Consider the following 27,978-nt stretch of genomic DNA (forward strand, 5'->3'; position numbering starts at 1 on the left):
AGAGTTTATTATGCATGAATTGGCTACTAACCTGAGTAAGCATAGAGAAAACATTTCAATAATTAACCTTCCTCTTTGGTTGTGTTTTTTAATATGTCCCTAAAAATGGAAGGGGGCAAGCTCTAAAGGGAATCCCCTCTCTTCTGCAGCCCAATCTCCTACCAGGTAACTCAGAGCACTCCTGCAGTCTGCTAAGAACCAGCCACCCTAAAAGATTTAAGATAGTTTTAAGTTCCCTCTGTTTACAGTAAAGAAGCCAGATGTCAGGAAATCTAAGCTCTAGAGCCAACTCTGTGGTTTTCTAGGTAAGTCATTCAACTTTTGCCTGCCAGCAAAATTCAGTCTAAGCTGCTGAGACCACGGAATTAGCCAGGTTACTCTTTAAAACGTGAGAACACAAAGGTGAGCGATACCTTTGAAAACTACTTCCTCAACGGTACTACCAATTACCATCATTGCAGTCAGCTCCCCCTGCAGAGAAAACTCTTTGGAAATTTAATTCCTAAGGCCAAAAAGTCGACCTGGAGGCTGGCAACCGAACGCAGAGAACGTGAAAAAGGTCCTAAAGAAGAAGAAGAAGAAGAAAAAAAAATCCATTCTTTTGCTTAAGAATTACGCTCGGACGAGGGAAACTGTTTAGAAACTTCTGAACTCTGTATGAATGAATACTGAGGAGAGTAAGCGTGAGAGCACAGGCGCGAGTTTCCTTTGCGCTGGGCGAATCCGTCGTCCCCTGGAAGTTCCCTCACAGGCGTGGAACGGGTTCCAAAAGAGCTCCCGGGACTCGACCACCTTCTCCTCACCTGAGGAACGAAGACTTCCCAGTTAGCCTCCAACTCGGGCCCGCGAGTCGGGAAAATCTGAATTTGCCGTTCGCCCAGGTCCCAGCACTGGGGGAAACTTGCGGGGACGGACAGATTGGGCCCACGTCCGCCCCAGCAACCGAGGACCGTCTGCCTTTGGTTCCGTTGCTTCCAGTCCCCAGCTGCCAAAGGGTCCCGCAGGCGCTCGGGTTCCAAAAAGTGTTCCTGGGGGTGGAGTGAGATAAAAACTCCTAACCATTGCCAGCTTTAAACTCACTTTTACTTTTTTTTTTAATGTCTGATGCAACTTCAAATCTAACTTTCCATTTTGTCTTTTCTCCACTCTTTTCAGTTTACTCTAAACCTATGTTAAATTTCTGTGTTCTAAAAGACGGCAGTTAGTTATACTCTTGTTTCCTAACGAAAGGTGGGAATTTCTATCTCCTTAGCACTACGTGTTTGAAAGATTTTGGTTCTTTTGCCTTCATTTCGTTACAAAATACACCAGTTTCCTATCCTTTCTATTACACTCCTAATGACTTGCTAACTAAAGAGAAGCCAGCTGCCAGAGTAATGACATTGATTGTAACGTTAAAATTTCTCTTACTCCTTAAGACATATGGACAATTCCTTAAGAATATGAACTTCATAATCTGAACGCTTTTAAACGGCAAGTGTGATGCAGAATTTAAATGTAAAACAAGCACTAGATTAGGTGTAAAAACACCCGTGAAATTGGTTCAGCCTTATACAATGTGGCTATCAATAAGGAAGAAATTTAAACACTTCTTTCGCAATGATCAGTACAATTTTACAAGGAATTGGTAAAACATGCCTATTTCCAGACTAGATTAGGATATCATCTTAATATCACTTAACCTAGAAAGTATTTCAGAAACAAGTGACTTCATTCTAAATTGGCTGGGTTGTACCCTTCAAAAGAAATATTTTTCTTAAGAGATTTTCTGAAAACTTTAGTTTTCTTTTCAGTAAAATAAATAGTATATACATCTCATGGGCTCTTTTGAAACTTGGAAGTGATTGGATAATATATATAAAATTAATAAAATGCCCGGGACATCAAAGGTAAAGTACCACAGAGTGAGTGCATATTTGAAATAAAATGAAAAGTTCTCAGTTTTACTACCAAACCCAGCACCATACAAATCACTATCTCACTAGCTAAGATCCATCTAGTGCAGCCAGCAATTAACTTTATTGATGCTCTATCCAGTGCTCAGAAATAATCATATATTATGCATCATATACAATACAAAGTGCTTCTGATTTTCTTCAATAGGAAATAAATGCCTATAATATGAGGGTTTCCCCTACATTGTTCACTTATAACACTCTACATTTGGTGGTGTGCCATCCTGTATATATGGTGATGTTGAATCACTAGAACATAAGCTCCAAGAGGGCCAGGAGTTTGACTCAACTGTGTGCTATTATGTCCTTAAAATATACAATTAATAACTATTAAATGAATGGATACAACCATAGTAACATAAGAATAACAAAAATTCAGATCATACTATTAAAAATATCCTGAGAAATAAACGATGAATTCTCTTAGCAAACACATCTGCCATTTTTTTTCCAGATATATATATTTTTTCCTTTTTATAGTTACATTCTAAAATTCTAACTACAACCCAGGACTTAAAATCCCACTGCATCCAATAATGAACTAGGCCAATAAATTTGAATAAATTTATTTTGTAATGCCATCTTAGAAAGAAATGGAGAAACAGTCATACAACAAATAGTTTCACAGTCAGCAGGCACTAAGGGAATGAGGCTGGGGTTCCTGAGCAATGAAGCCTGGGCCCTCAAACCAAAAGTCCTGGACTTTCGATTAATTTAGATGAATAGACCCCAGTTTGTCCACGTGAAAGTGGCTGGAAGGAACAGGCCCTTATAGCTTCCAGATCACGGGACCTATGCCTTGGAGGCCTCATTGCTTAATAGAGAAAAGGAGAAAATAAACACCCAAAACCCATTAATCCATACCCAACAGACTCCCCCTCTCCCCCTAGCAGAGGGCATGGCCAAGCCCTGCCCGCACTCGTCTCACTCACACCCTGAACCCAGGAACCGGGCCCGTGCCCGCGGTCTGAAGGCTTCCTGAAGATCCCAGGTGTCTGCCTCCCACCTGCAGCTGCAGCCTAACCCCGCCCACCTCGGCCAACGCCTCCGGAAGCAGCCTCCGCGTTGCCACGGTGACGCGGAGTTAGGCAGCTTCTAGTGCTCCGAGCCGCTAAGACGCCTGGAGCCAATCTGCAGCGCGCCACGGCCACGTCCTGCGTGGTGACGTCACGAAGACGGAAGCCAATGAAAAGAGGCGCTGAGGAAGCTGGCTTAAGTTTGAATCTCGAGGCTGAGTTTGAATAGCCGGGTGGCGGACATTCGAGTGAAACTTTTTGAGCCTGAGGTGAGTGTAAGGCTAGAGGAAAAAACTGGTCTCGGGGACTTTTTTTGGATGACCTGTCTTGCGCGAAGCGGAGAGGTCCCGCCGCCTCAGGAATAGAGGACCCGGTGGGCTTGTTGACAAACACGGAAGCGTTAAGTGCGGCGATGGGGTAGGGTTGCGGGTGGGCCTGGTTAAGGTTCCTTGGGGATAAAGTGAAAGGAAGGAACTTGAGAACGCACTAGAATGTGGCTCTGCCTGAACGAGAGTCCTCGACGGCTCAGCAGGAAGATCAGAGATCTCCTACCTGAAATTCTGAGGAAATCGGAAATTTTAAAGGGCATCCTGGCTCTTTTCCCAGACTTTGGTTGAACACTAACTGTTCAGTACCTTACAGTGCAAAGTTCCTTCAGGACTCCATATACAGAGTGTTTTGTTTTGAAGTATAACTCTAGGCTTAACTATCAGATGAGGAGCCTTGGTTCACCAACTTGCAAGCTTTTTGTCCAGCGAGGTTCTGCTGTTAACCTGTCAAAGATCAGCTGGGAACCTTCCCCGAGCCCCAACTGTAGCATCAATATAAAACCTGCCAGCAGTGACTAATGGGTTTGCTGAGGATCAGCCAGGCTATGGAAGAGATACTGGTAGTTGATGCTCTGCAAATGAAAAATACTTAAAGCACTGAGAATCAGTTTTTATACCATCGTTTCTCAAGTGTCTGCGAGATTCGCCTTGAGGAGTGTTCATTAGGCACTCCGTTTCAGAGAAGTCAAGGCTGACTGCTGTTTATGACATTATTTGGCCAGAATTGAAAATTTGTGTTGTATAGTGCATAGGTTACTAATTTTTAACAACCAGGTAGGATGTGTTAGACATTCTACAGGTTTCAGTTGATAGTGTTATTCTACTATGGTCAGCGACCGCATCTCGGATTTTGGTAAATATTTATGAATTTTGTTGCCAGAGAACATGACATCCAAAGGTTAGATAATGCTTTTTATTTACTTTCTACTATTTTGTAGGAATTGTTTGTTTCAGTACACAAAGGTTATCTGCCTTTTAACGGTAGAAATTGGCTCCTCTTCTATTACTAAACAAGTATTTACAAATACACAAAGCTTTCATTTTAAAATGTATCTTGTTCCACTCTAAATATATCTTGAATCAATTAAGATACACAATAAAATGACTTTTATGCTGTCAACTCTGAAAACTAGGAGGAAAAAAAAATAGTCCAGATGTTAGTACTGCCCTTCCCTCCTTTCAAAATTTTCATTCTTCCTTGATGCTTGCAAGTTGCTAGAATCAGTGGCTCTAGCACTCAAGTTATTTCCAAGAAGAGGATTAAGTTACATAGAGACTGTGCATGATAAAGTGGAAGGTAGCTCCTGGTCCTAAAAAATGTTTATGGAATCTGCATCAAATTCAAATTTGAATTTGTATTTAAGAAATAATTTATAACTGTATTACTCCACACCTTCAAGAAAATTTATACACCACGTCTGCTCCATTTTTTGAAAGCCTTTCGTTTTGATTCCAATAGAGCATAGCTGCTAAGAACATGGATTGTAGATTTGGACCTGGATCCACATTTTGTCTTCTCATTTAATCGCATGTCATTTTGGAAAAATTCCTTATCCTAAAACTAAGTCTCTGTTTTTGTAAATTGGAGTCAGTAATAGAGTCTACTTTATATTTTAAGAATTGAATGAGATGATGAATGTCAATTGTTTATCATAATGCCTGGCATACAGAGTGTACTCAAATGATAGCCACTGTTCATTATTACTAATTATCACCATATCCACCTAATTCCAGAGTTCTAAATTAATAACATTTTCTGAAAATAGATACTTATCCAACTGGCACAGAAAAATCATGAACTTCCAGTTTTGTTTCAACATTCATTGCAAGAGCCCCAGTACTAGGCCCTGAGGTTTCTATCAAAAGTGAAGATAGTTTAACTTCTTCTATCAGAAAATTTCTTAGAGTTATATATTTATCTCATTATGGAGAGGATGATTAAATACTTGAACTTTAGGTTCAGTCAGTTAGAGTTCAAATTTCATGTCTTGTGCTTCCAATCATGTGACTTCACCCAGTTAACCTCTCTGTATTACAGTTTCTCTTTATATAAAATAGGTATGATTTTGTATCGTATGCTATGATATAAAATCCTATATCATAGGGTTGTTACAGAGATTAAATAAGTATGTAAATTGCTTAGCACATTTCTATTTGTAGAATAACAAGTCAGGAAAAAGTATTCCAAAGTTATTAAGAGAAACTTTGTGTTTAAGGTAAATTTTAATATTTTTTGGTTTTGTTTTTGAGATAAAAATACCTAGACTTGTTTAAAACCCAAAGAGTACAAAAGAATATAAGGAGAAAGTAAACCTGCTTGTCAATTATTTTCCCACATCAAGCAACTGTATTATCAATTTCTTGTGTTCTCTTCCTGAGAGAGCCCACACACATACAAGTATGTATATGTCTTTTGAAAATACAAATGGTTGAATACCATATCCACTATTCTGCATTTATTTTTTGCACACGTATCTTGAAAATCTTCATTAGTTCATTCATTCAGTTATTCAACAAGTATGTAAAAATTTCTAAATATATGACAATCCCTTTTCTAGTTTCTGGAGTGCAGATAAAGTTCCAGTTCTCATAGTGCTTGCATTTTAGAAGGGAACTAAGCAATAAATATGTAACCAAATAATATATATTTTCCAAGTAGTTTATATGCCAGGAAGGAAAATAAAACTGATAAGGAATTAGAGAGGCAAGGGCAGGGTGATACAGTTTGGAATGAAATCTTTAGGGAAAACCTCTATGAAGTGACGTTTAAACAAAGACCTGAATGATGAACTGAGATATTAAGATTTGTAAATACCTGAAGATAGAGCCTGCCAGGCAGAGAGAAGAGAAAGTTAGGCCAGAATGAGACGGAGGTGTTGAACAAACACTGAGAAGGACAGTGAGACTGAAACAGTAATGGAGAGGGAAGGTAACGTTAGACAGGAACAAGGTATAGATCCTATAGGACCTGGTAAAGAGTTTGCATTTTATTCATATGCTGGAAAGTCATTGCAGCAGAACAAGATGAGGTACGTCACATGATCTGATTTCTTTTGAAGATGGTATCAGTACATACAATTGATGAATTAAGTCAAATTTATTATATGTTCATATGATCTTTGACTTAACTGGCTTAAATTTTATCTAGGAAAACAGTAGCTAGATATAAGATGAGGATTTGCCTGTTCAACTTGGTTTATATTAACTTGCAACTGTTGAAGAGAATTAGTTTTAACACTGCTTCCTTAAACATAACAGAAGAATGAGGCTCTCTGTGTAAGTCATTCTCCCAGAAAATTGAATGTTACCCTTATTTAAGTGATAGTGTTTTAACCATCTTCAACAATCAACATAAAAATGATCTCATTTTCCTAATTTTGTAAAGAAATTGGGCACATTATTTAATTTTTTTTGATGCCTCAGGGTCCTCATTATGATTTCTTGTTATTGCCAACCATTTTACTCTGCTATGGTATGTTGGTTCTCTTAGAGAAGTATAGTATGTGTTTGCCAAAAATGGCTATATTGCTTTTTTGAATTCCATGTCTACTTTTTGTAACTCATTAATTTATTCATTAATCAGGTGTTTTGAAAACTTAACTATATACCAAGCACACAGCAAGAGATAAGGAGGAATATAAAGGTAGAAACATATAGTCCTATTAGATGTTACGTTTTTGTCATACACAATAATCATAAAATTTAGAGCTAGAAAAGAACATTAGTTATCAATGTGGTCCAACCCTATCATTTTATAGATTACTACTAAAGCCCCTTCATCACCCTCCTTCATACTCTACCCACTCTAGAGATACCTTTCTATTATAAAGGAAATGGTGTTATGTTTGTCCTTAATGTTTTAGTCCCACCAGTGAAATCCTACCAGCTTGCTTTTTTGATTCTATTCAACAGATATCACTTGAAAGTAGATAGGACAAAACTGAACAGAGACTGCGATACTATCTTCTGAATGATCATCTGAAAATAATTTCTCAGGTAACACATTATTGCACAGATAACAATATGTAGTCTTTTCTTTTGCCACTTCTTAAGTAAAAATGGTCAAGGAATGTAATTTCTGTGTGCCTTAGTCAGAATCAACTGGATTTCTATCTCTTTTACTTGGCCATGTTAGGGAAGAAAAAAAAAAACAGTCGTCATGTTTTAATGTAGGAACAACCTCATTAATTCCTAATGACATCAACATACTTGAACATAATTGAGCATAATTTTTCATTTAATAATTTCTAATTAACTTCAAAGTCAAATCTAAGTTCTATAACTTGACATTCAAATCTTCTAGATCTGGCCCCACTTTTATCCAGCTTTATCTTTTTAATGCAGCCCTCTCCATTCCCTTGTGTTCTCTAACTACAGTCAGAACTGAGCAAAGCATAACTGAGCATCTCTTTAGATGCTATAGATAGAATTAAAATCATATAAAACTAAATGGTTAAACAAAATGAGATTTAAGCAAATTGACCACACAGCCATTTATGTCCTCTGCACAAGCTGTTTCCTACCACAGGCTTTTGGACTTGCGGCCCTGAAATACTCCTGCCTGGGAACCACTTACCCGCTCACTCCCTCACTACGGTCTCTTTCCACAACATTCCCATCTAAAACAAGAACCCACACATACGCTTCTGTCTGTCTGTTCCAAGACCCAGAAAAATGCCTTACACATATAACGCACTCAGTGAATATTTATTGAATGCATAAATCTTAGGTAGCACTGCTGCTGCTGCTAAGTAGCTTCAGTGTGTCCGACTCTATGCGACTCCATCCCTGGGATTCTCCAGGCAAGAATACTGGAGTGGGTTGCCATTTCCCTCTCCAATGCATGAAAGTGAAAAGTGAAAGTGAAGTTGCTCAGTCATGTCCAACTCCTAGCGACCCCATGGACTGTAGCCTACCAAGCTCCTCCGTCCATGGGATTTTCCAGGCAGGAGTACTGGAGTGGGTTGCCATTGCCTTCTCTGTTAGGTAGCACTGTTAACCTTTATCTGATAGCACTTATCAGAGTTGCAACTTTGCATATTTGCACGACTATTTTGTCAATGGCTCTTTGCTCACTAAACTATATGTAATAATAATAGCAGATGTTATAATGCCTTCTCTGTGCCAGGTATTTTTCTAAGTGCTAATCCTCACAAGAACTTTATAAGGTAGGTATCATTATTAGTCCCACTTTACAGATGAGGAAACTAATCCATAAGGAGATTCAGTAACTTGCCCACTGTCACAGCCAGTGAGTAGAAGAACTGGGATTTTAACAGTTAAGTTACTGAGTTAATGAGTTAATTAACAAGAGATACCTTCCAACCTAAGATCTGTTTTGAAAGAAATCACCTAATGTTTTATATGTTTTTTAACCATTTCATTTGTGTATATTTTATCTATCATTGAGGGGGGAAAAAAGCATATCAATTAAAAGCAAGGCATTGTTGAACATTTCTAAAAGCTTCTAGAAAAATCTGTGTAAAGGTTAGTTTTTGGTATCACAAGGAATGTGAGAATCTGTTTTCCTTATTCAGTTATCAAGTCATGTCTAATTCTTCACTGTCCCATGGACTGCAGCACATCAGGCTTCCCTGTCCCTCACCATCTCCTGGAGTTTGCCCAAGTTCAGGTCTGTTGAATCAGTGATGCCATCCAGTCATCTCATCCTCTTCTCCTTCTGCTTTCAGTCTTTCCCATCATCAGGATCTTTTCTAACAAGTCAGCTGTTCGCATCAGGTGGCCAAAGTGTTGGAGCTTCAGATTCAGCGTTAGTCCTTCCAAAGAGTATTCAGGGTTGATTTCCTTTAAGATTGACTGGTTTGATCTCCTTGCTGTCCAAGGGACTGTCAAGAGTCTTCTCCAACACCTCAGTTTGAAAGCATCAGTTCTTCCATGCTCTGCCTTCTTTATTGTCCTGCTCTCATATCCATACTGGAAAGCCCATTGTCTTGACTATGTAGACCTTTGTCGGCAAAGTGATGTCTTTACTTTTTTAATATACTGTCTAGGTTTGTCATACCTTTCCTGTCAAGAAGCAGTCATCTTCTAATTTCATGGCTGCAGTCACCATCTGCAGTGAGTTTAGAGTCCAGGAAGAAGAAATCTGTCACTGCTTTCACCTTGTCCCCATCTATTTGCCCTGAAATGATGGAACCAGATGCCATGATCTTAGTTTTTTTTGATATTGAGTTATAAGCCTCTTTTTTCACTCTCCTCCTTCACCCTCATCAAGAGGCTCTTTAGTTTCTCTTCACTTTCCCCCATTAGAAATCCATGTAGAGGTTAGGTTTGGGTATCACAAGGAATGTGAGATTCTACTAGCCTTTAATAGACAGGGGTCAGAAATGTTAACATCCTCTAATGTTTGAGACAGTTCCAAATAAGGAAGAATTGATCTACCCAAAATGCCAATGATAAGCTCACTGGGAAACAATGAAAAGATGGGCCAGTTATCTTTGGGAAGAAGAGGCAGGTATGGAAGAGAATTGGCATTTATTGAATTCCTTAATATACTTAATGCTTTTTATCTCTTTTAGCTTAAAGACAGCTATTAGGTATTATTTCTTTTATACAAATGAGAAACCTGGAATTCAGTGAAGTCAAGTAACTTGTCCAAGGTCAAAGAAAAGGGGTATAGGTATTTATGGGAGTTGGCTAGACAGAAGCTCAGGGTGAAGAAAGACCGGAGTAGTAATTCATCTGGGACCTAACTGTTAGAATCTAAATGACCATCCTTTCCTTTTCAGTGTTCTACTTTGGGGACTCACAGAGTCCTAAAAAGGGAGTGCTATGTCCAGTGTCTTCAGCTTTTAGATTGTCTTGGCCTTGATTTGAATTCCTTTCAAAAGTGTATGGTTTTCTGATATATGTTAGCTTTATCATTATTATTTCTTCCACTTTAGGAAATACAATATCTTCTTTTAACCCTGTCCCTCTCTACCCACACCATTTCTTTGTTTACTTGTGCAGTAGTGCTTCCTACATTTGCTGTCTGAGTCTTTTCCTATTCAGGCCTTTGTCCTACCATTGCCCCACGTTGTTCTTATTTGCTTCTATGTTACCAAATCCCATGATGACTTTTAGTAAGTACTTAGCCTATTTGGCTTAAAACTCAACATTCAGAAAAGTAAGATCATGGCATCTGGTTCCATGACTTCATGGCAAATACATGGGGAAACAATGGAAACAGTGACAGACTTTTATTTTTTGAGACTCCAAAATCACTGCAGATGGTGACTGCGCCCATGAAATTAAAAGACACTTGCTCCTTGGAAGAAAAGCTATGCCCAACATAGACAGCATATTAAAAAGCAGAGATATTACTTTGCCAACAAAGGTCTGTCTAGTCAAAGCTTTGGTTTTTCAGTAGTTGTGTATGGATGTGAGAGTTGGACTATAAAGAAGACTGAGTGCTGAAGAATTGATGTTTTTGAACTATAGTGTTGGAGAAGACTGTTGAGAGTCCTTTGGATAGCAAGGAGATCCAACCAGTCCATCCTAAAGGAAATCAGTCCTGAATATTAATTAGAAGAACTGATGTTGAAGCTGAAACTCCAATACTTTGGCCACCTGATGTGAAGAACGAACTCATTTGAAAAGACCCTGATGCTAGGAAAGATTGAAGGTGGGAGGAGAAGGGGACAACAGAGGATGAGGTGGTTGGATAACATCACTGACTCATGGACATGAGTTTGAGTAAGTTCCGGGAGTGATAGACATGAGTTTGAGTAGGCTCCGGGAGTTGGTGATGGACAGGGAAGCCTGGCATGCTGCAGTGTGTGGGGTCACAAAGAGTCAGACACGATTGAGCGACTGAAGTGAACTGGACCTATTAGCAGTTATTTAGCACAATTGATCATTCTGTCCTCCTTGATTTAGAAGGCCCCCCTAAGATTTAATACTATGATAAGCTTGAAAAACTGAAAAGCTTCACATTGCGTTAAAACTCTGAGGACAGCCTTTACTTTCTTGACTTAGCTTTCAGCTGCCTTGAAATGTCCATCTAAATGTTGATTAATGTTTTCAGATTTAAGATATCCAGAATGAACTCCTGATCTTCACCCCAAAACCTGCTTTACCCTCAGTTATTTCTATTTCAGTTGATGGCTACTCTGTTCTACTCTGTTCTTCCAACACTCAGGCCAAGAACTTTGGAGTAATTCCTGAATCCTATCTCTCTTATTCCCCCCATCTATCAGAAAATTCTTTTGTCTTTACTTTCAGACTATATTTACCACTCCCTGTTCTAAGTTGACTGCATCATCTCTTGTCTGCATTACTTCAGTGGCCTCAGTAGTTTCCGTTTCCTCAAGTACGTCAACAGTGAAAGTGATCAGATAGCAAAAATATTAAATGATACGCAAATACAAGAACTTCGTAAATCTCTGAAATATTAATCAGACCCTGGGCTTCCACTTCAACTCAGACTTTATAGCTGAAAGAAAAGAAAGTGAAGTCGCTCAGTCGTGTCTGACTCTGCAACCCCATAGACTATAGTCTACCATTCTCCTCTGTCCATGGTATTTTCCAGGCAAGGGTACTGGAGTGGGTTGCTATTTCCTTCTCCAGAGGTTCTTCCCGACCCAGGGATTGAACTTGGGTCTCCCTCATTGTAGGCAGACGCTTTACCATCTGAGCCACCAGGGAGGTCCTAACTTTATAGCTAAACCATATATAATCACAGGAAAAACCTAGCCTTGATTTTTCAGGAGAGCTTTAATACTACTTTAGTTTGGGTCATGAGAATGGACAGGAAAGGGTCTCTTAGAATTGTATTAAGGTACTGAAGGGATAGCTTTGGCTTGCAAACTATTTTTAATAAAATTGATCTTGGCTGCAAGTCTCTTGGCACTGGAAATTGACACAACCAGGCTTATCTGTACCTGTATCTCAGAGACCCATAGAGTTAAAAATAGTTCCAGGTATATGTCAGTTAGCTCATTCAGGTAGAAAGTAATAGAGATGGTATAGTCCCCTAATTTTTTGTGTATTCAGAAATTCTAATCACTGAATATAGATCCTAGTCTCTGCTCTAAAATTATGCATATTTTGTCATCCAGTTTTTATAATGTCTGTTGAGCTTCCCAAGTGGCACAGTGGTAAAGAATCTGCCTGCCAATGCAGAAGACACAGGAGATGCAGGTTCAATCCATAGGTCCAGGAGATTCCCTGGTGTAGGAAACGGCAACCACCCTAGTAGTCTTGCCTAGAAAATGCTATGGACTGAGGAGCCTGGTAGGCCACACAACCCATGGGATTGCAAAGAGTCGGACACAACTGAACATGCACATTTATAGTGTCTACCATGTACTAGGCACTGTTTTAGACTTGGAATGCATTGGTAAGCAAAACAAGATTTTTTTAAAACGCCCTTAAGGGGCTTATAGTTTAACTAGAATAGAGAAAGTAAACACCAAGCATGCTAAATAGATGGAAAATATATATTCTATTAGGAGGTGGTAGTGCTTTGGGAAAAAATTGAGCAGTATAAGGGCAGTTAGGAATCGGTTTGGCAATTTTAATAAGGGTGGGCAGAATGGGCAGCATTTGAGCAAGGACTTGAAAGAAGTGACAGAGTTAGTCATGTAATTATTGAGGAAGGACTTTATGACAGAATGGCTAGCGGAAGGGCGTAATTGGGGCACTTGGCATGTTAATTGGAGTAGGGGCAATGGGGAAGACAATAGGACATGAGGCAGAAGACCTAGGCCTTTAAAAGAAATTCAGGTCAAAATAAGAACCATTGGAAAGTTTCAAACTAGGGACTTCCAGTAACGTTTACTATGTGAGTGAAACACAATTAACACCTTTTTTTTAGTTAGTACTACATGCTAGTCATTTTGCATATAGTAGAATTAATATTGATACTCTTTAATTTCAGAGAAATATTCAACCACTCACATAAGCAGAGGAATCAAGATAGCCAACAATGTCTGTCACTGAGGAAGACCTGTGTCATCACATGAAAGTAGTTGTCCGTGTGCGTCCTGAGAACACAAAAGAAAAGGCCTCTGGATTTCATAAAGTACTCCATGTTGTGGATAAGCATATTCTTGTTTTTGATCCCAAACAAGAAGAAATCAGCTTTTTCCATGGAAAGAAAACTATGAATCGAGACATTACAAAGAGACAAAATAAGGATCTTAAATTTGTATTTGATGCTGTTTTTGACGAAACTTCAACTCAGTTGGAAGTTTTTGAACATACTACTAAGCCAATTCTTCATAGTTTTTTGAATGGATATAATTGCACAGGTAATTATTTCAGCTGGGATTTAATGATTCCATCTGATTTCACTTTTATATTAGGACATCTACTTGACTCTTCTAAATATAATCAATTTTAAGATGCTTGTTTGCTAAAAATTCTTCAGTTCAGTACTTGGTAAATGTAGATTTTCTTTGAAATTTAGTCATCATGTATAATATTTTTGAAACTCTTTTCCTGGATCTTGCTTTGGTTCCTATAGATGGTCATCCTTTCCATTTCTTACGTTTTAAAACCACATGCTTCAGATAATTGATGCCAGATTTCTCACAATTTGTATTCATAAATATTCCCAATGTTTACCTATGCAGCACTCTATCCCTAGGGGATAGTGGAACCTTTCTGAACACTTAGCAATTTCTTCATAGCACTGTTTTTTCTTTATAATACCTTGAAGTAACTATTTTTAAAGCCCATGTTGAGTTTCACACATGTGCTGTTTTAGCATATCTTCAGCCCAAAGAAGCATCTTTAGTGCTCTCAATAGACCTATAATAATTTGCCTTTCAAAATGATTCTGTTGATTTCCTAGAAAAAGAGCTCTCCAAAATGCCAGTTAATTGAATGCTTACCAAATACTTCACACCATTATTAATATTTTTGTAATTACCACCATTTATGGCATTATCTTTAAGATACCCCAAAACTATGATATGTTTCCCTGTCTTTCACTGATTCATTCACTTTTATTGCAGAAGGTTTACCCTCTAGGTCAAGAAAAAATGGAATGTGGTTTATTGATTAGACCTTCTTTGATTCTCATTTTTAAGCAGATATTCTTTTCTTCATTCATGAAACTCCATATTGTCTCTAGAGATTTAAAAAAATTATTTTAACTCCAAATGAAAAAATCTCTACAAAATTAATACTGAATCTTTGGTTTCTTCTTGATTTTATTTTATATTATCCACCTATCTTAAGACTTCATGTTGTACTGCCAGCTTACATAAAACAAAATAGAGTGAAACATGAATCAGTTTAATCCATCCTACTAAAAAGTATTTTTGTAGTTAACAAACTTAGCAGATTTAATTTATAAAAATAATTCTCAAAGACTTATTGCTTTAACTGAATATTATGTTGGGTATTTGCCATATGTAATTCAGAGTGGGTTTTTTTTTTTTTTTTGGCATTTGAAGAAATGTATTACTGTTCTGTTGTACTGGATAGAGTCTTGAAAGCAAAGTAATTTACCTAAAACAAAAATTTTTAAAGGAATTATTATAAATGGCTTTTATTTGGAATTCTGCAAATTGGTATTAATATTTAGTACCTGCTTTGTGCCAGATCACTTACTAGTAGTGTAAGTCACTTACTAGGTAGGAAGGATACTAGTCTCTGCTTTGGTGGAACTCACAGTTAGAAATACAGCATGATACTGTATATTGCCAGGATTTAAGAACGACTATAAATGAATTTGGATCTGTTGGATTTACAAGTTATTGTTTAGGATATCCAGTGGGACTATTCACTAGACAGTAGATACAGTAATGTTATGTGTCATAACAAAGAACTCTGATCCCTTTTCATATAAACTCAGTACTTGCATATGGCGCCACGGGAGCTGGAAAGACCCACACAATGCTAGGATCACCTGCTGACCCTGGAGTGATGTATCTAACAATGCTGGACCTTTACAAATCCATGGACGAGATTAAAGAAGAAAAAGTATGTAGTACCGCAGTTTCTTATCTGGAGGTAAGTTGGCAATGTTATTTTTTAGTTTAATCAGTAGTATTGAGAAATCTTTTCATAAGAAATTCCATTGTCCTTTCAAATTATTCTATCAGGCAGAAATTTTTTTATGAATATGTTAATATAAAATCATTAAAATTGCTAGTCTTCAATTATTTGTTGTAGATCTTATTTTTTTCTGTTAAGTATTTTGCCATAACTGCTGACTTATACAGAAGTAGTAGGATTAATATAGGTAGTATAAAGAACTTCTAGATTCCCTTCATTTGGATTCCCCATATGTTAACATTTTACTCTCTTTTCTTTCTTTCTGCATATATGGTTTTCCTTCCCACCCCTCCCCCCACCCCAAACTGTTTGTTACAGGCTTGTAAAAACAGGAAATTTCTTAAATAAAAGCTAAATAGTAATCAATATCAGAAAATTAACAATGATATAATGAGATTTTGATAATTATTCTAACAACTCCCTTTATTGAAAATAAAATCTAAGATCATGTATTGTATTTAGTTGCAATTCATCCCTTTAGTCCTTTAATCAGGATTTTTTTTCTATCTATTTTATGTTGCTCTTGTAAAGCTTTTAGTTGGATTTGTCATGATTACATTCAGGTTATGGACTGGCAGGAATACCACATAAGTGATGATGAATTCTTCTTGTATAACATATCAAGAGGCTTATATAATTAGTTAGTCCTGATACTGGCTGTGTTAACTTTGATCAGTTTCATTACGCTGATGTCTACAAAGTTTTTCCCCTATAAAGGTACTGTATTTCCCTTTATGGTACTTCCCTGGTGTCTCAGCAGTAAAGAATCTGCCTGCAGTGCAGGACACGCCAGTTCGATGCCTGGATCATGAAGATCCCCTGCAAGAGGGCATGGCAACTCACTCTAGTATTCTTGCTAGGAAAATACCATGAACAGAAGAGCCTGGCAGGCTGCAGTCCACTGAGTTGCCAATCGACTGAGCATGCATTATCCTTTATAATTAATAAATACCTTGTAGAGAAACAGTGTAAATCCTGTGACTCCTCAGTCTTTGGTCTGTTCATTTTAGTATCCACTGATGATTCATGCCTGAATCAATTACTATCATGATTGCAGGTGATAGTGATTTTCAAATTTCATCGTTTCTTCTATAGTTCTTCATTGGCTTTCTACTAAGAGGAAGAGCTTTCCCTTTCCTCTACTGTATCAATGTAGACTTACGGATTCTTAATATTATTTCATAGATTATAATCCTTTTCTCTAAGTATTTATCTGTATGCTTAAATTGTGCAAATTTGGGCACGTGAGGCTCCTTCCTGCTATCTCTCGTGTGTATGTGTGTGTGTGTGTGTATGGTTTTTTTTGACATACCTCATCATTTGAGACTTTCTACCCTCTTAATAGCTGACATTCAACAAATAATAACTAAGTATTGACACTCTCACTTTGTGTTCAGATAGTGTTTAGAAACCAGTGCAGAAACAGACATCCCTGATGTTACTGCCTTTTCATTTGTGATGTCAGAGGGTCAATTTCTAGTTTTTAGTGCTCTTGCTGACATCTTATTGTTTGAGAGTTTCTTCACATTTCAAATATTGATTTAAGATTATGTTGCTAAAAATTGTTGTCAGTCTATAGAACTTAGTGATAAAAGAGAAATCAAATTCATTTTCTGTAGTTAAGTATTTTGAAAAGAATTGTTCTGAACTTAATTAGAAAGAGAGCATGGCACCGTATTCATTATTTCTTCCTTAGATCCTTTTATAACTGGGAGAATTTCGAAGTTTGCTTGTTTTTATAATGTTTTTAATTGTTTTTTCTTTCTTTAAATCTGTTTTCATTTTACTAATGGTAAGGCAATGTCTAATCGAAAGGCTTTCCACTCAAGTCTGTGCACCAAAATTGGCTGTGGGGCTTTTTAAAACTAGACATACCTAGACCTCACCCCCTGGACATTTTAGTTTAATAGATTTGGATTGTGGCCAAGACATCTATGTATTTTAAAAGCTTCCAGGTGATTTTGATGCATAGACCAGCTTGATAGTAATTGTATAATTATGTATTTTGTGTGATTGAAGTGGGTAAGGGAAATCATTTAAAAAGTGACTGTTGCTTATCAGAAAAATAAGAACCAAAAAATAATCTCTTCATTTTATCATTTTACTACTTCTAAGAATTTATTGCATTTAAAAATGGTTATCATTCATTATAGCAAGTTTTACTAGCAATGAATTATCACTGTAGGCTATTTATTAGAACATGGATATAACTTACAGAAAATAATTCTTAAAGGTTAAATTTTATATGTGTTTTTTTAATCTTATCAAATAGGTATAATTGTCATTTTGTTATCAAGTAGAAAACTTAGTACCTTTAGTAAATTCATAAAATTATGTCAATTGTACGATTTCTATACATTACTTATATTGTTGTTGTTTAGTCACTAAGTCATATCTGACGCATTTGCAACCTTATGGACTCTAGCCCACCAGGCTTCTCTGTCCATGGGATTTCCCAGGCAAGAATATTGGAGTCAGTTGCCCTTTCCTTTTCCAAGGGATCTTCCCAATCCAGGGATCAAATCCATGTCTCCTGCATTGGCATGCAGCTTTTTTACCACTGGGAGCCAACAGGGAAGCCCTACATTACTTACAGAAATTACTAGAAAGAAAAAGAATTGCCAGAAATTTAAAATACAGATGTGTGTTCAGAACCATTCAGTAGAGTAAGGATATCAGACTCTGCTCTTATCTTTGTGACTGTGAATTAGGGCAAATCCCTCATTCAAGTTGGGGGGAGACTGTCCCATTATGGAATTATCATTGCATGTTAAACTTAATGCAATTGAAGGATAAGTGAAATAAATACCATCCATCTTTCAAGGGTTTTCTTTAACTTTTAAGCTCTGAAATTTAAAAAGTTTGGGCTACTTGGGCATCATGAAATAATATCTTCTCCAGTAAGAACCACACTACTTCCTTACAACTTACATTTCCAATCCATTATAGAGTTTCCCAAGACTATTTATCCCATATATTTCCAGAAAATAGGAAGAGGCAATTCCAGCTATCCTATTTCTGATGACTTGTAGTCATCAAATGGGGAATTACAGGAGGAGGATATAAGGACTCCATCATTAAATTTTAAGTTCAAGTGCTGGTTATCAAACTCTTCTGTTTTATCAGATGTTAGAAAAGTCATGGCAGTGTGTGATAGGAGGGATGAGATGCTGCTTCTCTTTGAGACAAACTCTAATATAACCTTAAGGCAGCAATATGTACATGTTTGTGTGATGTTGTTGCTACTGTTTCAGTGTCAATGCTAAGCATCAATGCTAAGCAATCCTTTTTATTTTAAGGTATATAATGAACAGATTCGTGACCTCTTAGTAAATTCAGGGCCACTTGCTGTCCGGGAAGATGCCCAAAAAGGGGTGGTTGTTCAGGGATTGACTTTACATCAGGTATGTTTACAAACTTCTTTTTTCGCTTGTTCAAATAGCAAGTATGGTAATTTAGCCGTGTACTTAATTTTAAAATAATGAAGTATCAAGTTAAAATAATCAAGTTTATCATCAGTCTTCTTTTGTTTTCCTTTAAAATAATAAAGGAAATTTTCTTTATTTCCTTTATTTCCTTTAAAATAATAAAATAATAAAATGGGCTTTTCTTTTAAAACTCTACTTGGACATTTAATATAGTATATTATTCTGCTTAATGTATTATTTTATCTCTCAGAGATTAGATTTTATCTTTTATTTTTCATATAGCACAAAAGTGCTAAGCAGATGATACACGATTGATATTTAATGGGATTTAATATATGGAAAATAAATTCTATTTTACCTGTAAAAGTCTGCTTGATTGTTGATGGTTTATTAAAAACTTTAAAGACCAATGATTAATTTGTATGTTTTTATTCTGTTTCAACTAATTTAGCCCAAATCTTCAGAGGAAATTTTGCAGTTACTGGATAATGGTAACAGAAACAGGACACAACATCCCACTGATACAAATGCTACATCTTCTCGTTCTCATGCTGTTTTCCAGGTAATAGCTCACTAGACGATAGCTCTTAAAATTGAATTTAGATGTAGCCAAATTTATGAATAGTAACCTTCAAACATTCTAAAATATCTCTTCATCTGTGAACTTTTCTACTTCTCAGCACTTCTTTACTTTGCAGCTTTAAGAAGATTCAGTCAAGAATATTTAGAATTGAGATGATATAAGTTAGAAACATGTAAATTTTTAACCTGTGTAAAAATACATGACAGTAAAGTGGAAGTATTAGAGGTTTTCTTTCCTTTTCTTAAATTGGTAAAAAATACTAATCTTTCCAAAAGATAATCTTTTATTCAGAGCAGACTTTCTCTTTATAGCTCTTGATTTACAGAACCAATAAATTGGGGAGGTACTGATTAAGATTTCACCATAGTGACCATGTAAGTAGTTGCATTCTTTAAGAGAGAGTTTGATTCAGTTGATATAGTACTTTTTAGGAATACAGGTCTAGAAAAGCCTAAAGCATAGGTTAGTAGTTTATTATTTGTAGTTTCTAGTTCTATTAAAATTCAAATGATTATATGCTTTATTCTGTATTATGCTATTTGAAACTCATCTAATAGTTATAGTTGAAAGAATTCAAATCTAAGGATATCATATCTTTCAGAAAGTCTCTAATCCACAAAGCTTCATTAATCTTTTCTCTTCTTCCCACTGACTCCTCTGCATTTATCAGTAATCTTGAGAGAAATGTTTATCAGGGACATTGAAAGTTCCCCAAAATATCTTAGACTAAGTATTACCAGAGTATAAAAGGCAACTGTTTTAACCTTCTATCAAACAAGGAGTTATTACTATTTACCCTCTAGTACACATATAGTAAGTCTTTTCATTTTCAAATTTTTCTCAACTTTAGTAATTACTTTTGATACTCTTGGATATCAGCCAGTCCAGTCAAGCTATACCTTGTTCAGTATGTATTTATAGTGAAAATAATTGATTTCTTGCTCTTTTAAAAATAAAGTGTACATTTCCCTTTCATTTTTCTTAAATCTAATCCTCATTTTCCCTATTAACCTGTAATTTCAAAAAGATTTATTTGAGACAACAAGATAAAACAGCAAGTATCAATCAAAATGTCCGAATTGCCAAGATGACACTCATTGACCTGGCAGGGTCTGAAAGAGCCAGTGCTACCAGCGCTAAAGGGACCCGGTTTATAGAAGGCACAAATATCAATCGATCACTTTTAGCTCTTGGGAATGTTATCAATGCCTTAGCAGATACAAAGGTAGGTACTATATGTTTATTTGTGTAAGTATTTTGAAATATGTATAATTCCCAGAAACATATTAATATAATTTTGTTTTAATATTTATGATATTTCCTTATCATTTATTTTGAATTTGATTTTTTTTAATGACAATTTAATGAGCACTACACAATAAGCATGATAATTAAATTGGCATGAAGACAAAGCACACTGTAGAAAAAGTTAATTCTGGTCTGGTTAGTATTTTATATATATGTGTAAAATTGAGTTAAATATTAAAGAATGTTGAGTCCTCTTAGAAAGAGGAGCTTAGGGTATAAAATATAATTAAATTACCTAATAGGATAATGTTTGCTAGATGCCTTTGGGTCACTAAGAATTTTTTTGTCTATTCAACGCCAGAAGTGCTTACAGGAGCACAGCCTATTCGATAACTTCTATATTTGTAAAAATGACTTCCTTTCTTTTTTAAAGTTAATTGGTCCTCTTGGTTAAGAATCTGCCTGCCAATGCAGGAGACACAGGAGATGTGGGTTTGACCCCTGGGTTGGAAAGATCCCCTGGAGTAGGAAATTGCAACCCACTCCAGTATTCTTGCCTGGAAAGTTCACGGACAGAGGAGCCTGGTGGGCTACAGTCCATGAGGTCACAAAGAGTCAGACACAACTGAGCACTCACATACGTGATAATTTTAGTTCAAACCAAGCCCAGAAGCTGTAGGAAGGTTACTGTTAAACTCTTCAAAATTTGCGTTTTGATAAATATGAAGTACATTAAAATGATTTGGGAACTCTCTTATTTTTTAAAAAAGGCAAGTTTCTAAAATCACATGAATATTACAGAAGCAAAATATATTTTGTATTCTAAATTAAAATCTCAGAATATGAGCAGACAGCGTGGTATAGAGACTGATTTCCTAAATTTTGCCATTCATGAAATTTTTTCCATAACTGATTTAATTTTAATAATCGACTGCTGTTGAGTCATTTGTTAGTCAGTGTTTAATACATATCTTATACATGCAAAATCAATTCAAGTAGCACCAGCCTGTGCACACTCCACACCGTTTGAGAAAGACTGCTCTGATGAAAAGCATAGTACTACTGGGAGCTGGGAGACCTCACAGTAGTTTCTAGCTTTGTGAATTACCAGCCATGTGACCTGAGGCAAGTCATGTGGCTTTTTGCTTAGCTTCATTTTTCTCTTCTGTAATATGAAAGAGTTACACTGGATAGCATAAGATTGCTTTTTCTAGAAAAATAAAGTTGTCTTAGACCTGTGGTTGTGCTTTCAGATAAAGTATTTGTAAGTTTATAATTTATTTTGTATTCATATTAAATGGTTATTTAAAGAGAGAAGTAGCTCTCTGCCATACAGAATTCTTATTATTCCTCTGGAGTGTTTCTCCAGGGCATATATTACTTTTGTATTTTAATTTCTTTTTAAAAATGAAGTTTTTTTAATGGACATTTTGATTTTGAATAGTTTCAAATACAGAAAAGTTGATTAGATAATACAGGAAGATATTATTCAATATACCTCACACTCAAGTTTCCTCTATTAGTATGTCACATTAATACGTACACTTATTACAGCTAATGAAACAGTATTGATATTTTATGGTTAACTAACATTCACACTTAATCAGATGGAGATATAATCTTTCAGTGGGAAATTTGTTGTTTATGTTCACTGAGCAGTCCCATAAGGTGTGTAAGGCTGGGCATAGTCGTGCAGTGCTTAAATTCTTATAGTGAAATGGTAGCAGATTTGCATTTGAATGTGGAAAATGATATAAGAATCCTGTTTTTGTTCTTTCAGAAAAAGAATCAGCATATTCCTTACAGAAATAGTAAGCTCACTCGCTTGTTAAAGGATTCTCTCGGAGGAAACTGTCAAACTATAATGATTGCTGCTGTTAGTCCTTCCTCTGTGTTCTACGATGACACATATAACACTCTTAAGTATGCTAACCGCGCAAAGGACATTAAATCTTCTGTAAGTGTGTTTACTCTGCCTTTGTGGTAAGAATACTTGGTGCATTTTTTTTTTCTTTTTTATACCTCTAGCGAAATATGAAGTAGAGATATATTTCTACTAATGAGTTAAGAAATCAAGGCTAGAAATGTCTTTACTAACCCAGTTAATTGAGCATTAACTAGGACAGTTAAAACATTAAACATCTTAATTGTATATATAAGAAATACGATTATTTAATCTTTGGAGAATTAGGATGTTTTAGTGCCTTTCTCTCTAACCTTTTTTACATCATGACACGTGATATTTTGATGGCGTTTTGGTGTAACTGGTCAAGGCCTCTGACACATTTGTTGCAGCCAAAGCTGATGCTCTGCTGTAGCCCAGCACCAGTAGTTCTCCACCTGAAAGCCACGGCCATGTTTGCTAATCTCTTCAAGCCTTAGTTATTTACTTCATCTATAAAGTAGATAAAATATCTGTCTCAGTTTATAAAGTAAATAGTTTTTTAAAAATAATTTATTTTCACATTCATGATATTGATGTAGGCAATCTGTATTGCTACAGCAATGTAATAATGAGTGGTTAGGTTGGTATTTTTGCCAGTAATTTGTGGTAACTTTTTTTTAATGTAAGTCAAACATGATGATGGATGTGTAAAATCACAAAACTTCAGAGTTATAACAGACCTAGAGTTCAACTGGTAAATAATGGCCTCTCTTCCCACTTACCCCTCTGCTACTCCCATTTATTGAAGATAAGTGGGTTATTGTCTTCCTTAGAGAATTATTCATATATTGTTTATATAATAAATTGGGAAAGGTTATGCTTTATTGAGTATACAGAAGTTTTTCACACATATTTTTCATGCACTGCTCACACCAGACCACTGAGGAAGACATTTTTAGCTCTTCTTTACAGTTGAGGAATTACATGTTCAAAGTTGTAAGTATTAAATTCTAAGTTAAGTGAGAAGTGGGCAAAGCCTTGAAATCAAGTATTTGGATTTAATGTTCTTTCCACTATTCCATAGCTGCCAGGGGGCTCATACTTTCATAAAAAGGATAAAATATATTGAGAACTTGTTAAAAGCTACTTGAACATACAAACTGGTAAAACTTTAAATTATCTCTGTATCTTAAAAGTTAAAGGACAAAGGAAAAAAATGAGCAATTTTTATTATATGAATGCCTGCTTTGTAAGTTCTTTAAAGTACCTTTTCTCCGATAGTAAAGAAGGCAGTTTCTTTTGTTATTAACATGCTCAGTATACCTTTACCCACTTGTCATAGATTTTAATCATGAGCATAGTTGATTATATTGTCATGACTGAAATTGTCACAAATTTTGAAATAGTGAAGCTGAATTAATGAGGATGTAATGCTATTTTGTTTACATATATAACTGATTGTTACCTCTGTATATGCACAATCATAATTTCTTTTTCTTAACAGTTGAAGAGCAATGTTCTTAACCTTGACAATCATATAACTCAGTATGTAAAAATCTGTAATGAACAGAAGAAAGAGGTACGTCTTTTCTTTACGTTGTTGCTAATCTCTCTCAGTTCCTCATTTATGGGATTCTGCAATCTTTATTGTCTAAAACTCTATTGTCTGTTATAATTGAAATTTTGTTCAGTTATTTTTCACAGTAAAATTTTTCTGTGGCTGTGTATAATGGAAACAGATAATTTGAATTTTTAACTACTGTTTCTCTCTACTAGATTTTAATGTTAAAAGAAAAACTAAAGGCCTATGAAGAACAGAAAGCCTTTACTGATGAAAGTAGCAAATTAATGATTTCAAACCCTCAGAAAAAAGAAATTGAAAGGTAAAATTGACATTAAGATCTTGTTTTAGGATTTTGTAAACTTTAGTCAGATGATTAAGTCAGAAATTTATTGTTATCATCATTTGTTGTATGTCTTTATGTATTCTCAACTGTTCAGGAAGTCACAGATTAGTCTTATATAGTACTCTTTGGAGATCAGGTAATTTTAATTGTGATTATACAGATAGTGAGAAGCAGGTCTTAAGTGTGGGATGGAAAAAGTAAAGCTAATTATGTCACTTATGAAATTGGTTTTTAATAGTTTCCATGTTTTTCTTCTGTGGTGTTTTAGTCCCTTCTGGCTGCTACAACAAAGTACCATAGACTGGGTCGCTTATAAACAAACAAAATTATTTCTTACAGTTCTGGGAGCTGGAAGTCCTAGATTAGTGTGCCAGTGTGGTTGGGTAAGGGCTGCCTTCCATGTTGTAGACTTCTTCAATCCTCACATAAGCAAAAGAGAGGGAGGTCTCTCTGGAGGCTCTTTTATAAGGGCACTAATCCTATCAATGAGGTCTCCACCCTCATGACCTAACCACCTTCCAAAGGCTCCACTTGCAGTACCATCACCTTAGGTGTTAGGTTTCATTCAACATGTAAATTTCGGGGGACACAAACATGTTCAAGCAATGGCATCTGGCATTATCATTATTTACATGGTGCATATAAATTGTGTCTACTCTTTCCTAACTTGATATAACTCTATTAATCCACTTAATTGAGTTTACGCAATTAATTATTTAAAGGGACATCTCTCAATGATATAAGTTGACACAGAAAAATGACCTGTTTCATCTAAGTTTCTTAGCAGATAAATTTAAAAAACGAAAGCTGTAATACAGTACTCACAAGCACCAAGATAATTTCCAAATTGTCCTGATGGGCAATAGTTGAAGAGCTTTGAATCTTGAGTAGTTCTAAGAAGACAGAAAGGAATTCTTGAGGCAAACAAGTTTGAAAATTGTCCCTTACTTAAGGAAATTTAAGAAGTTTCCAAAGTACATGAACATATTGAAAGCTCCAAGAGGCCCATAGGAAAAGGAACCTGTTCACCTTTGATTGAAAGTTGAGTAAACCTTCTCCAAAGCTAATTTTCTATTATCAATAATATGAGAAACTAACCACATCTTAAAGCACTGATTACTCACACTTAGAACTCTTGAGTTTGCAGATGTCTTAGTGTACATAAGGAAGACTAGTTGACAGTGATTTTCAACATAGTTTCAAGTGTGTATTGAAGTCTACATAAAATATCCTTGATTTGAAGAAAATAATTTTTTCTTCAAAATACCCTAGATATTAAGATAACTTCTAGGAAAATAACACTTTATTTTTTTAACTGTCTTTGTAGTTTTTGATGATATTTAAGCCCGCATTAATTTCATCTGATGACTACAACTCCTCTGAAATTTGAAATGGGGTATTGTTTTCTAACTCATAGATTAGAACAAGGATTATATGTCATCCTTTCAAATCTTAATCCAATGCTACCATACTGTGCTATTTTACAGATACAATAAGAAACAATTAAACAATTATTTCTATCAGTGACAATGAGTCCGTTTTTCATACAGCATAAAGTTGACCTATGTATTATTAATAGCTCTGCTTATGCCAGAGATTTCCTTAATAGTGTTTAAATTATTTTCTGTTAATCCCACTAACAACCCATTGTCAAGCTAAAGTTATATTTAATAGTCTTAAAATACTTTTTGTTACATTCTACCAACTTTACACTGTCTTTTGAAAAATAACTTAAGTAAAATTGACTCCTCATTATTCATTTAATCTTAAAGCTTCTAATGCTGCTATATCATTAGTTGTGTTTTTTAGTCAAATATGGGATTGGTCCTCATGTAACCAGATAGCTCTTTGTTGTTGCAAGTTTCTTGAAAATTAAAGCAGCCACCCACTGCTCGAATTTGGAATCATTGCTTGCAAGAAATTGCTCAGCTCTACTTAACCAGATCTAATTATCAGTTGAAATTGTACAAATTGGTAGACTTTTCTGGAGTTGATATGGCTTTGAATCATTGACATTTGCTTTCTGGTTGTTGATTCAAGAAGGAGATGCCCTGATTTACAAACACTTATTTGGGTATTTTTGACACTTCAATGTGACTTGCTACTGCTGCTAAGTAACTTCAGTCATGTCCAACTCTGTGTGACCCCATGGACAGCAGCCCACCAGGCTCCCCCGTCCCTGGGATTCTCCAGGCAAGAACACTGGAGTGGGTTGCCATTTCCTTCTCCAGTGCATGAAAGTGAAAAGTGAAAGTGAAGTTGCGCAGTCATGTCCGACCCTCAGCGACCCCATGGACTGCAGCCTTCCAGGCTCCTCTGTCCATGGGATTTTCCAGGCAGGAGTATTGGAGTGGGGTGCCATTGCCTTCTCTGTCAACGTAACTTAACCAACTATAAAAACTTTGAGTTGTAATTCACTCAACAGGTGAAATAATTTGCATGTATTTATAAAGAAGGTAATAATAGTTATATACCCCAAAGCCTTTTTCATTCTCTCACCAAAGCATCAGTCTTCTGAAATAAATATATGTAATACTTCTGAACCATATCAATCATACTTCACATAAAATTTCTTAAATGCCATGAATTTTTATTGTCTTTAAGAAATATAATTTTTATGAAGTTTGAACAGGTAAAGGGAAGACTATGTACTATTTGCTCTCTGTTAAAGCTATTAGAAAGATAATACTCAAAAAAAATCTTAAAGCATAATTGTTAAGCTCCAATCCTTTGACACCTGATGCAAAGAGCCAACTCATTGGAAAAGACCCTGATGCTGGGAAAGATTGAAAGCACAAAGAGAAGAGGGTGGCAGAGGATGAGATGGTTAGTATCACCGATTCAATAGACATGAATTGAGCAAACTTTCAGAGGTAGTGAAGGACAGGGAAACCTGGCGTGCTCCCAGTACACATGGTCACAAAAAGTCAGAAACAACTGAGCAACTGAACAATGAGAAAATACTCAAAAAAATCATAAAAAAGTATAATTGTTCATGTCCAGAGTAACTATATAACTTCACTTATGACTATACCAAGAAATTGTCTAGAGTTCATCATATGTCACATGAAATTATTGGCAAAGATTTTGTTTTCTAGCTACACAAATGTTTTAAATGACTAGAAAATAGTTATTAGTCAATCCCATAAGACTGTCTTTATAAAAAAATGATTTTTTTAAGAGCTTTCTTTGATACTAATTCCCTTCCTTCCTTCCTAATCACTAAACACCACCAACTAAAATAAGAATGGACCATAAAATTTCAAAACTAACAAATATTTAACTATGTCCTTGGGTAAAGTATTAACAGAAAATATAAGAAATTATCTTCAGGTATAACCTAAAGATAACTTATCAAATCATTTACTGGCATTAGAGTTGTTGTAATACAATGAAATTGCAATGTCCGTACATACTTCTTATGAAATATTTATCAGTTTGACAAAACTTCAGTGAAGTCGATGTATTGTGGTTTATATTCATTCCCAGAAGAGTTAAGAACTCTTTACTACTGACGTAAACTGTCAGGGTTTTTACCACAAATCCTTACAAATATACCTAACATTCTTGCCAAGGAACATTTATTTTTAAATGCATATACTGTGTTACCATTTT

The 27,978-nt window shown here is 35.8% G+C and overlaps 2 protein-coding genes across 4 annotated transcripts in view; one reads left to right on the forward strand and one right to left on the reverse strand.

Annotated features, from left to right (window-relative positions):
* The window catches only part of METTL15 (methyltransferase like 15), a 228,061-nt gene extending 224,985 nt beyond the window's left edge, over positions 1 to 3,076 (reverse strand). Inside the window, exons 1-2 of one of the 2 annotated variants that reach the window (XM_018059300.1) lie at positions 2,989 to 3,076; positions 804 to 1,028 (exon numbers count right to left, since the gene is read on the reverse strand). The gene's annotated coding sequence lies outside the window, so the exon portion shown is untranslated. Of the gene's footprint in view, positions 1 to 803; positions 1,029 to 2,889; positions 2,965 to 2,988 lie in introns of those variants that run through there. The other variant, XM_005690029.3, reaches the window with a different exon arrangement.
* Positions 3,149 to 27,978, forward strand: part of KIF18A (kinesin family member 18A) — a 79,910-nt gene continuing 55,080 nt past the window's right edge. Inside the window, exons 1-10 of one of the 2 annotated variants that reach the window (XM_018059302.1) lie at positions 3,149 to 3,240; positions 7,213 to 7,296; positions 13,184 to 13,556; positions 15,110 to 15,267; positions 18,612 to 18,716; positions 19,192 to 19,302; positions 20,351 to 20,548; positions 22,352 to 22,528; positions 23,961 to 24,035; positions 24,233 to 24,339. In XM_018059302.1, the coding sequence (XP_017914791.1) occupies positions 13,232 to 13,556; positions 15,110 to 15,267; positions 18,612 to 18,716; positions 19,192 to 19,302; positions 20,351 to 20,548; positions 22,352 to 22,528; positions 23,961 to 24,035; positions 24,233 to 24,339 (1,256 nt within the window). In that variant the 5' untranslated portion in view covers positions 3,149 to 3,240; positions 7,213 to 7,296; positions 13,184 to 13,231. The remainder of the gene's footprint in view (positions 3,241 to 7,212; positions 7,297 to 13,183; positions 13,557 to 15,109; positions 15,268 to 18,611; positions 18,717 to 19,191; positions 19,303 to 20,350; positions 20,549 to 22,351; positions 22,529 to 23,960; positions 24,036 to 24,232; positions 24,340 to 27,978) is intronic. The other variant, XM_013969838.2, reaches the window with a different exon arrangement.

This window comes from Capra hircus, chromosome 15, assembly GCF_001704415.2.
Source record: "Capra hircus breed San Clemente chromosome 15, ASM170441v1, whole genome shotgun sequence".
Lineage (NCBI taxonomy): Eukaryota > Metazoa > Chordata > Mammalia > Artiodactyla > Bovidae > Capra > Capra hircus.